Source organism: Trachinotus anak, unplaced genomic scaffold (genome assembly GCF_046630095.1).
Source record: "Trachinotus anak isolate AG129_WGS33_773 ecotype Australia unplaced genomic scaffold, CSIRO_AGI_Tana_v1 ptg000021l, whole genome shotgun sequence".
Taxonomy (NCBI): Eukaryota; Metazoa; Chordata; class Actinopteri; order Carangiformes; family Carangidae; genus Trachinotus; species Trachinotus anak.
In genome coordinates, this window is record NW_027273872.1 from 16096216 (window position 1) to 16108153 (window position 11938).

General features: G+C 37.6%; 1 protein-coding gene across 2 annotated transcripts; it reads left to right on the plus strand.

Annotated features, from left to right (window-relative positions):
• Positions 1-10833, plus strand: LOC139606207 (uncharacterized). 2 transcript variants are annotated; one of them, XM_071458249.1, is made up of 12 exons: positions 1-570; positions 1903-1980; positions 2143-2481; positions 3500-3610; positions 3747-5315; positions 5947-6060; positions 7254-7574; positions 7941-8198; positions 8296-8427; positions 9501-9821; positions 9959-10219; positions 10491-10833. In XM_071458249.1, exons 6-12 carry the CDS (start codon positions 6012-6014, stop codon positions 10676-10678), a joined length of 1530 nt encoding a protein of 509 aa, XP_071314350.1. In that variant the 5' UTR covers positions 1-570; positions 1903-1980; positions 2143-2481; positions 3500-3610; positions 3747-5315; positions 5947-6011; the 3' UTR covers positions 10679-10833. The 2 variants fall into 2 exon arrangements, with proteins under 2 accessions (XP_071314350.1, XP_071314351.1); XM_071458250.1 differs by lacking the exons at positions 1-570; positions 1903-1980; positions 2143-2481; positions 3500-3610; positions 3747-5315 and having other exon boundaries at positions 5899-6060.
• The last annotated feature ends 1105 nt before the right edge of the window (positions 10834-11938 follow it).

Here is an 11938-nt window from a genome sequence, read left to right on the forward strand (position 1 = left end):
TTACAGGGCAGTAACCTATCGCTGGTATCTTGTGTAAGTTACATGTCTCTTTATGGGGCTGATTTTTTAAGTTGAAACTGTTGTGTTGTTTCTCTTACTCACGTGTGTGTGTATGATTTCACTTCTTTTTTTTTTTTTTGGCCAAATCAAGTAGATAAAACAAAAACAAAACTTCTAAACAGTAGTGGTTGAAACATGTTGAAACATGGTGGAGCTGAAATCCTGGTCACACAATGTTAGCAAATACAGTCTTGAGACTCAGTTTCACACATGTGATTTCAACAGAGAAGGCAAGAAAAGATTTTGTTGAGATTTCCTGAGATCGCTTCACTGCAGAATGCTCTCATAGGCTTGAAGAAGCAGAAGTGAGACAGTTTCCTGCCTTTCAACCCCTCTAACTAACCACCACCCATTCCTCTCAGTATCTGGCACATCCTCGTTGATTTATACTTGCGCTGAGTTTATAATTTCTTTGGATTGTTTATTTTTAAGGTAAACCTTCTTCTGGATGACAGACGAGTATGGAGCAAGTTCTATTTTTTCTTGTGATGCTAGTAGGTGTAACTCATGGTAAGACCCTCATCATTAAAGAAATAAGATTAAATACTTTGCAATCCCATTGAAAGCGTATGTAAAAGATAGATTATTTAAGATGATTTTGATTTTCTCGCACCTCTCACCTTTGATTTTCTCTCTTTGATGTGTGACATGTGCAACAGTGAATGGTTGGTTGCTTGTTCAACAAGGTTCAGGACAAGATGTGTTATAAATAGATAGATAGATAGATAGATAGATAGATAGATAGATAAAGATATAAAAAATCTAACTTTTGACTAAGTAAAAATGATGAGATAAAAAAATCTAAATTTTGAGATATTATAGATTATAGTAGAGAAAGAAAAAGTTTTATTCTAAGTCAACATTATGAGATAAAAAGTCAAGAGTTTGACTTTTACTTTCACTTACTGCTGTTCTGACTGAAGTGCTTTTGTGCTTCAGTGAACTACACTATTCACATTGATCCATTGATCTTTGAACTGAATGAAGTGATTCAAATCAGCAAAGTGATTCCTAATTAACGCCTGTCGAAAGCTAATGTACACTGTGTATTTGGCTCTTGTGTTGGCTGCTGTGTGACCATCTGCTCTGCCCGTCATAGAGCGCTTTCTGCTGTACGCAATATTTGATTTGTACGCGATATTTGATTACCTTTTATCCAAATAAGGTGTCCATGTATATAGGCTGTAGATGGCTAAAGTCACGGTATTTCATTGAAAATTAATGCAAAACCAGGGGGTACCATCATGAAACCAAAAAAAATACACTTCAACCTTCCATCTTCTGATGATTAAGATAAGTTGTGTGACAGTAATGAATTCTGCCATTTGTGATCATTACAGGGCAGTAACCTATCGCTGGTATCTTGTGTAAGTTACATGTCTCTTTATGGGGCTGATTTTTTAAGTTGAAACTGTTGTGTTGTTTCTCTTACTCACGTGTGTGTGTATGATTTCACTTCTTTTTTTTTTTTTTTTTTTTGGCCAAATCAAGTAGATAAAACAAAAACAAAACTTCTAAGCAGTAGTGGTTGAAACATGTTGAAACATGGTGGAGCTGAAATCCTGGTCACACAATGTTAGCAAATACAGTCTTGAGACTCAGTTTCACACATGTGATTTCAACAGAGAAGGCAAGAAAATTTTGTTGAGATTTCCTGAGATCGCTTCACTGCAGAATGCTCTCATAGGCTTGAAGAAGCAGAAGTGAGACAGTTTCCTGCCTTTCAACCCCTCTAACTAACCACCACCCATTCCTCTCAGTATCTGGCACATCCTCGTTGATTAATGTCAAGAGTTTTACTTGCGCTGAGTTTATAATTTCTTTGGATTGTTTATTTTTAAGGTAAACCTTCTTCTGGATGACAGACGAGTATGGAGCAAGTTCTATTTTTTCTTGTGATGCTAGTAGGTGTAACTCACGGTAAGACCCTCATCATTAAAGAAACAAGATTAAACACTTTGCAATCCCATTGAAAGCGTATGTAAAAGATAGATTATTTAAGATGATTTTGATTTTCTCGCACCTCTCACCTTTGATTTTCTCGCACCTCTCACCTTTGACTTTCTCTCACCTTTCTTTCAGCTGCTGAGACTAAATGTAATAGCACCCAGAACGCAACTCTGTGCTCTGCCACTCTTGGAGGATCTGTGTACATCCAAGTGATTACCAATGCTAGCGGCCATCATGTGTGGTGTAAGAAACAGCTTCCCAGTGGACTCATGAATGTGTTCACTCTGAAGAATGAAAAGGTGACAATATACGAAGCATTTAGAAACAGAACAGAGTTTTTCATCAACAATGCAACATTCAAGATGACAAATATGGAGAAGAATGATTCTGGCCAATATATCATAGAGGCCTTTGATCCAAAAGGGGTCTTTGTGAGAAAGATGAATGTTCAACTGGATGTTCAACTGAAAGGCAAGTATTACAACACTTAATTATCACTTAAGCATTACTTAAACACAATCCACCAATTTCTGCAATGTAATTCACAAGTCAGAACACCTAAGAATCTGGAATTCAAAGACATTAATCACATTGTTTTGCAGCTTTTTAAATCTGTTTACTGAATATGAGCAGTCTACTGTTTACACTAATCCAAGGACCTGTTGATATGATGGCGGATAGAGTTTCTTCCAAAAACTATTGAAAAATATTTAAGGATAACTATGCTTTCCTATTAGTCACAGATTGTTTATACATGACCTTTATATGGCATTAATGAGAGAGGTGCTCGTGTGGTACATTCACGGAAGTGCCTGTGGTTTAACGGGAGGTTTCAGTATTTCTCATCTGGCATTGCGTGTTGTGTTGTCTTTTTTTTTTTTTTTTTTTTTTTTAGCTGTAGATCGCAGATTAAAGTGCTTTTTATCTTTGACTCTGACTGGGTGTATGCCTTTATGGAGCACTTAACCACAACTGGAGCCTTTTTTGTTGTATAATGGTTGATTCAAAGCTGCCGGGTGTGTACCTTTGTCTTCTCAGTTTTTGCAGATATGAAATTTGCCCCCACCACCTCATGCTACGGCTAAACTATACGGCTCAATCATGGTTAAAGTGGATCTGCCATGTTCTGCTTTTTGCTACAACAGTTACAGGGATTTCAAGGTGGAGTTCATTTCATTTCAATCAGTCATTCTTGTCATAGTCTGCAAAATGTCTGCAACTGAGGTGGTGGAATAAATGTGATATATAAATATCACATAGGTCAACAAATACAGATTTTTTTTTTACCTCTAAGCCATATACATCCTTCCATCCATTATCTATACCGCTTATCTGAACCGGGTTGTGGGGGGGGGGGCTGGAGCCAATCCCAGCTGACGTTGGGCGAGGGTGGGGTACACCCTTGACAGGTTGCCAGTCTATCACAGGGCTAAGCCATATACAGGTAAATATGTACTATTTAATTACCAGTGTGGTCTTTTCTCCCTAGGACATGCCTCTTCCTTCCATATATCAATCTCTGCTGGAGGGGCTGTTGTACTGGTACTGATACTGGTTTTTTGTGTTTCTTGCTGTGTACACAAGTGTAAGAAGAAGTCAGGTAAGACTAAGAAGGCTTGTTTCTGATCATGATTGGTAAATAAATAATGGAAGCATATCAGTCAATACCATAATAATTTGGTGAAATACAGCTGCTTTAAGTGCTAAATCCTTTTGTTTTATTCTCTTTTCTGCAGTCCCACATATATAATTGAGAATAAATATCTTCCTTATGAGTTTGGACATTGATGAACTCACCTGTGGACCAATATCAGTTGACACTGAGCTAACGTCTCCAAGAACCAACAGCAAAAATGACTTTTAGTGTGATTTAGGAGCTGGAAAAGACTGTGCAGCTCTCTTTTTGTATCTGGCATTAATGCTGAAAAAGATTTGGAATATGTGGGTGAAATGTTATATCCTTCATGCTGATCAAATTTTAGTACAGCAGCAGCCACAGCAACAGCCACAGCAACAGCCACAGCAGCAGCAGCCGCAGCAGCAGCAGCCACAGCAGCAGCTGTGTTTCCATATTTGTGAGCTCACTGATCAGAATAAACTGGTGTAAATCTCCTTTTTTCAAACAGTGCCATTTTTTTCTTTTTCTTTTATTCAATATCAGTGGTCTGTTTATGCATGTTAAACATTTAGTACATATGAAAGTTACATGTGGTTTGAATATGATATTGTGACTGGAAGCTTTACATAATGAGAGGACGTAGCTGGTGACAAAGGCTTTATGGAATTAAGTATCATTATCATTAACAGTGATAAAACATTTTATTGATGTAAACAAACATTTAACCTCAACAGAAAGCATTACTAACTATGATGTTAGTGCTTGTACTGGACAGGAAGTAAAGTGACTAAAGCTTCTGAGGCACATCTGTCCAGCTGGTAGGCTGTTATTTCATACTGAGGCTGATTAATCATGTAGTGTTGTGACTGCATATGCAGGCTGTGTTTGGGTTTCACTCACATTATGTCAAGGTGAAGTAACATTTGTTTATTCTATATTTACTTTTAAATGCATCTCTGTGTTTAGTTTTCAGGGTGGCTATGAGAAATGTGCTCCATCACTTATAATGTATGTCTTAGCTGCAGGGACAGTTTTTTTTCAATGACATGTAATTTTCTGTGTAAAGGTGTTGAAAGTTAATTAGTGTAAAATTAAAATGAGATCTCAAACCTCTTGTGTGCAGGATTATACTGGTGTCTCACCTTGTTGAATGTTACTTGAATGAAGAAAGATTTAACATTATGTGCATTATGCAACACTGTACAAATCCTTTAGTTGTGTGACTCTCTATGTCCATTGATCTGAATAAGGAAGAATAAGGAAGGTATAATAGAATAAAGAGAAGATCTTTGTGGGGGAAAATGAGTCTGTTGTTTACACTGCATGTTGACAGTATTGCTTAAATTTAGTTTCACTTCTGTCATAGCTGAATGCAATGCAGTCCTTTCTCATATAGTATGATGAAACCTAACATGTAATCACAATACAGGGAATTTCAGAAACCATGTCATGACTTCTGCTAAAATTCTGGTCTTGAGCATCTATTTAAGGGCACTGCCTCAGTTTTCTATGACAAGTTTTTTGAGTTTTTTTTTTTTTTTGCATTTTGTATAGTGTGAGAGAGAGACAGGAAAGTCAGGGAGAGAGAGGGGGGCCGACATGGAACAAAGGGCCACAGGTCAGATATGAACCCAGGCTGCTGTGGTTACTACTACTGTAAGCCTTAATGGTACACGCTCTATACCAGGTGAGACACTGGGGCGCCCTGACACTTTCTTTCTTTTTTTTTTTTTTTAATTGTACATGAAACTGAAGAGAAAGTTTATAATGTTTTGAATCATAGACTATAGGAGGAATAATTTGAGCATCTAGTCAAATGATTTTCAGCATAAATGTGGAACTGGGATGACCAGTTCAGACTAGTACAATACTCTGCTTCCTTTACCATGTTGTGGATGACACCAATTATGTATGCACTCGATGACAAACCTGAGACTATGTCAAACTGGCTTCATGCAGTTTTCCCTAAATATATACAAGCATTCTGGATATGAACACAATATCAACTGCCTGCTAAAACACCTTTTACTTAGGTCTCATTTGATGATGTTGCTTTTCATATTTTCAATGAGTTGGATGTAGTGCACAAGTCAACCATACTGTATAATTGTCTACGTGTTGTCTGTTGTGACAGCAGCAGATCTATATGTTGCATCTACTACCAGAAACTTTGCAAATACTGACCACTACTTCCTGTTCACCCTCTCAAATATAAAAATAACCTGTTTGGTTAGTTGTCAGAACTTCTAACTTAAAGCTGAGTGATAACAGGACACACTTCAGACTGTTCAGTGTCGGATGTGCATGTTTGTGCTTAGGTGAGGAAGAGGAGTTTGTCTGAAAGCTGCTGATTGGATCAACAGAGGCTGAAGAGTGAGGAGACATGGAGGCTGTGGTTGGACTGTTGCTGATGCTGCTCGGAGTCTCTCATGGTCAGATGTTCTTCTTTTTTTTTTAAACACAATTCATTGGATTCAGCAAAGTCACTGTCAACATCTTCAGTAATGTATTATGGAGCTCAAACACTGACCCTCACTGGGACCAAATTCATATAAGAATCACGACACAGAAATGAACTAAACATAGTTATGTTTTTTAACTTTGAAATGTAATTGACTGCCACAGATTTATGATGCTGAAAATGAAAGTTTTCTTTGGTTTGATTTCCAATGTTTGATAATAAATGATTTTATTGAAGTTAACTTTACTATCATATGTAATTTCTCTAAACATAATTTTTTTTTACGGATATTGAAACTGTATGGAAGCATGTTGCTGCCAGGGGAAAGAAAAAAAATCATTATCAGATTATAATGTGAAAAGAATGTGATAACAAGATGTTTTTTGTTAGGGGTACATGTCTGTTGGACCCTGAAAGCAGACTCAGAAATGGTTGTAGTGGCAAACAGGATTTATTTATAATATGCAGCAGAATAGCAGTGCAGTAGGAAGTGGAGGTAGGCAGATGGTGTGGAGTGGAACAATGGCTCTGGTGGAATCAGGTGAGTTGGCGTGGCAAGGGGGAACTTCCTGGCTTTCCTTGGTGTGGCTCTGGTAGGTGAGTGGCTGGAGGTGGAGGAGACAAAAGGTTAGTCAAGGCAAAGTTCGTGAAAAAAATCTGTAGAACTATGAGTCAAAGGACAAACGTTGGCCAAATGTTAGTACCACTGAGGTGACAGAACAATGTGGCAACAAGTGGCAGGGAGCCGAGGGTTCTTATGGAGAGGTTGATGAGTGATTGAGGACAGCTGCATCCTGGAGCCACAGGAAGCCACAGGAAGCCACACCTCCAAAGCAAACAGAACAGAGAATACAGACGGGGGCGACAGAGACAAGGGAAACAGACACAGAAGGGAAGCCACAGTTGACAAACAGGCACAAAGGGGAAAAAAAGGGAGATCCAGGCTTGGACCGTGACAGTTTTTCATGTAATTACAATATATTTTCACATTATCACGTCATACAAACTTATCATTGTTATAACGTGAAACATTTCATGTTCTACTACTAGTACTATTTATGTTTTTTGATTAATATTTGACCATTTAAATACACTTTAAAGGCCTTTCTTTTAGAAGACATGGAATGAATAAAAAAATTAGATTTTTTTGTTTTTAAATATCAGGTGTGGAGACCTACTGTGACGGCAGACAGGATGGAGCTCAGTGTTATGGAGCTCTGGGAGGAACTGTGGTCCTCCAGCTGATGGACAGCGCCTCAGAAATAACAAAATACACATTGACATTCAACAAAATAAGAATACTCAGTGGGAGAATGAATAATGTTTCAGAAAGCCTAATAGCAAACAGATCCTTCTTTACTCCCAGTAATGGAACATTCAGGATCAATAACCTGAGCAGGAATGACGGTGGTGAATATACCCTTGAAACATTTGATTCTAGGGGACAGAGATCAGAGCAGCGGACTCTACAGTTGTTCATTCAAGGTAAATAATTACCTTTTTTCTTCACCTGCTATAGAATATAGTAGATTTAGACCATATATGTTTCATATTCTATTGATATTGTATTTTAAATCATATTTTACATTATATCTGAAACTGTGTGCTACACTGTTTTTTGTTTATTGTATTTTATATTTGCTTTCTATTTTAATGCTTGTACTGTACATCACTTTGGTCAACCTTGGTTGTTTTAAATGTGCTATATAAACAAAATTGACCTTGACCTTCATAGGTATAACTTATATTTTACATTTATCTATATTCTTGCCATGTTCTGTATTATAAACAGTGAAGAATGACCATGATCCAGTTATAATATCAAAAGTCATCTGAGTGTGTTTCCCTTAGCTCCTGTGTCCTCTGTCCGGCTGGTCTCTGAGTGTCTGTCCCAGGGAGAGATGAGGGTGTCCTGCTCCTCTGAGGGAGGGGACAGTCCTCAGTACAGCTGGACTCTGGATGGACACGCTCTGACAGATGCTGAGCTCCTCTCTGGAAATCATGAGCCTAACAACATCATTCTGAAACAACACGTGTCAGGACGTCTGGGCTGCTCAGTCAGGACTCAAGTCAGTAGAGTCTCCAAAGAAGAAAACATAATAAACTGTGGTGAGTGAGAATATGAGATGAAAACAACTTGATGATGTTGACATTATGATTATGATCACTCTGTTCATCATTCATGGTTTTGTTTCTTTCCCATAAGGCTTCATCTTCATTAATTGCACCTCCAATGGAAAACACATATCACAGTGGGTGTTTGCAGCCACTAACACACTGTGTATAGAGCCAACAACAGCCCCTACTACAGTCACAGAAATGGATCTCTCCACTGTGGGTAAGGAGATGGATTTTGTGTCCTCCACTCACGACACCTTTCTATCAAACTGTGGATTTCTCCTGCACGGACGACCCATGTTACGTTTTAACTCTAGTTCTGCTGACACAGGGAGAGATCTCACATCCAACTGGAAACACACATGAGAAGTTGTCTTGTGTATGTTTAGAATGTCAACCTGGAATTAACCTGTAAATATAATTTGCTTAAAATGCAGTTGCTCAGGAGTACATAATGATCAACCATCACTGATTCTTTTTTATTTTACAATAGCTGAACAACTGAACAGTTTAGTAGCAAGGTGCAAATGAATTATTGATTCACATCACTTTTTAAAACAATTATTATCCAAATGTAGTATTTTAACTAACTCTTAACTTTTCTAACTTTTCTTCAGTTCAAATGGTGAAAGCAGCTATAACCAATGTATGAAATGACTTTGAAAACAATTTGACAAAGTGGAGGTGTAGCTCACAGTGATGAAGCTACAGAGAATTATCACTTGAATCTGCAGCTCCATTAAACTCTACACATGTTTATAGAGAGTTTCAGCTCACTGTTTAGCTGTTCAGCCATAACTTTCCTGTTCTGGTTCAGTCACCACTTTCAATACGTTGTTCTCAGTCACAACAGGCAGCTGTATTTATAGAAAAAGCTTTAAAAACCCACTGTACACTACCTGCTCAGCATCAAACAGCAAATAGACAATTAGTTACTAGCTGGTGAACTCATTGGAGCAGCTAAAGAGGCAGATATTTTCCTCAGCAGTTGGTTGGGACCAAAACAGAGCTGAGAGGACTGTTCTTAAATTCATCAGGTGATCAGACGCATGAATGAATGATGTTTTTTTGTAACTGCTGGATGTGTAAATAAGCAACTGTTTGCTAACAAGTTATAAGTTATAATAAGTTATAATGATAATAATAATATAATAATAATAGTAATGATAAGTTATAACACAATATCCACTCAAAAGGTGAAGATATGCCAGGCTTGTATTCACATTCATTTTTTTCATTTATTTTTTATTTTTGTTTAAGATGCATCTAATTTTTAAATTCTCATTTTTCCAGGTGTGGACACCTACTGTGACGGCAGACAGGATGGAGCTCAGTGTTATGGAGCTTTGGGAGGAACTGTGGTCCTCCAGCTGATGGACAGCGCCTCTGAAATATATAGATACCAATTGAAAATCAACACAACAGTGATACTCAGAGGGAAACAGAATACGATTGTGTCTGATCTGATAGAAAACAGATCCTTCTTTACTCCCAGTAATGGAACATTTAGGATCAATAACCTGAGCAGGAATGACAGTGGTGAATATACCCTTGATATATTTGATTTTAGGGGACAGAGATCAGAGCAGCGGACTCTACAGTTGTTCATTCAAGGTAAATAACTTTTTTTTGCCTACTGGGGAATTAAGTGATGTTTACAGACCACATACATTTCATTTTATTGATAACCTTCAGATATCTCATATCTCCACATATCTTTATGAAACATCATCTAAATGTGTTTCCCTCAGCTCCTGTGTCTGCCATCCAGCTGGTGTCTGAGTGTCTGTCCCAGAGAATGATGAGGGTGTCCTGCTCCTCTGAGGGAGGGGACAGTCCTCAGTACAGCTGGACTCTGGATGGACACACACTGACGGACGCTGAGCTCCTCTGTGGAAATCATGAGACTAACAACATCATTCTGAAACAACACGTCTCAGGACGTCTGGGCTGCTCAGTCAGGAATCACGTCAGTAGTGTCTCCAAACAGGAGACGATATCTACCTGCAAAGGTGAGACAGACCATTGCAAGAACACAACTTGATATTGATCATCATAACACTGATGATTATCATTGTTATACTCAAACTTAACCATAATTGATTTGTTCATTGGCTCAAATAATTGAGTATCACTATCAATCTATTGTGACATTTTTATCAGTCACAGTAATTAAGAGCTCCACCAAGGCTCAGGAGACTAGTATCACAGTATCAGTTCACATGACCTTTGCTGTCATTGTGCTAATGTAATATCTGGTTTTTGTGCCTCTTGTTTGAACAGATCACTCTCTGCTCATATGTGGTTTGCAGTTTGCAGTGGCAGTTCTTGCAGTGATTGGGATTGTCGTCTTTTTTCATTTAAAGAAGAAGAAAAACATGAGAGCTGAAGTTCCTGCCAGCCCACGAGCAATGGAGTATTCAGAGAACTCCTTTTCTGTGGTCGAAATGAGGAGTACATCTGATCAGTAACATTTTCCCCAGATTTCCTCTGTCAGCATATTGACAGTTTATCAGCTCAGTGTAAAAATCAAGAAAAAGTTTCCTTATGTTTTGTTTTCTTCCAGCTACACAGCAATGATTGTATTTTTTTTTAAACATTTGTAAATTTTGCAACCATTTTGTTTGTATGCGCAGTAACAGTGAAAAGTTTGGACACACTCTAAATATTTGATCGGTACTGCATGTGTTTGGTGAATTACTGGTAAATTGTTTGACTTACAGATGAGTGACTGATGTATTTCAGTGTTGAATATAATTTAATATATTTGGGAAAAAGTTCTGTTTCACTCCCATGTTTATAAACATCAGTAATGTAAATATACTTTTCATAAAAATCTTTTTTTTTGTTTTGATTTTTTTAACAAACATTAAACTTTAAAAGCTTAAATTTAGTTATTTTCTGGTGTTTTATGAAAAACATCAGTCAGTCAATCAACCGTGTCTTAATAATCACAGACTTTTCCTTTAAAAACAGCTGAGCTTCATTTTATTTTATAAAGATTTTTAAGCTAAAGACTAAATCTAGGGAGAAACACAATTGAACCATATCATGTCCAAAAACTGAAACACTGTCTCTCTTTATTATGGGTTTAAAATACACATGATCATTGTCACAAGTCTTGGTATTTGCTGTCATCCATCAAGAGTGTGACAGGATCTAATGTGAGAGAAGAGAGAGAGGATGATATGACAAATTGAAATGTTGAGCTTTAAACTGGTCTGACTTTTTGAAGTGTATTGTGAGCGTTCAGCACCTGGCACGAGTACTTCTGCCATTCTCTAAATGAGGACCTAAGCCTGTGGTCAGAATGGCACAACAACAATCAGTAACATCTTCAAAAAGCTTTGAAAGTGGACTTTGGATTCAGGCTTTACATTGCAATGAGGATAATGCATTTCCAATTTAGCTGCTTTCTATGATGGAGACATAACTTTCCAGACTTGCTTGCGCTAGTACTAATATAATTTAGTCCAGTACAACACCGTCAGTAACTGTGACCTCAGTAATAAACATATGATTAGATTTACATATTTCTCACAATGTCAACAAAACAAACAAACAAAATTCCCCTTGCTATCTTGGAAATACAACAAAGGTAACCTACATAGTCAAACAAGAAGACATTCTCCAACCTCCCTGACTGTCCACAAAATATGAGGAAATCAGTTTAAAAAAGGCAGAGAACCTCTTCAAAGCCTCCTCTACATCAATTCAGTGTCTTGCTGGAC

Bases quoted from the DNA above. Each gene is read 5' to 3' on its own strand.
- LOC139606207 (XM_071458249.1), top strand. From the start codon at position 6,012: ATGGAGGCTGTGGTTGGACTGTTGCTGATGCTGCTCGGAGTCTCTCAT. The intron at 6,061-7,253 runs GTCAGATGTTCT...TTTAAATATCAG, and splicing joins GCTGCTCGGAGTCTCTCATG to GTGTGGAGACCTACTGTGAC. The intron at 7,575-7,940 runs GTAAATAATTAC...TGTTTCCCTTAG, and splicing joins TCTACAGTTGTTCATTCAAG to CTCCTGTGTCCTCTGTCCGG.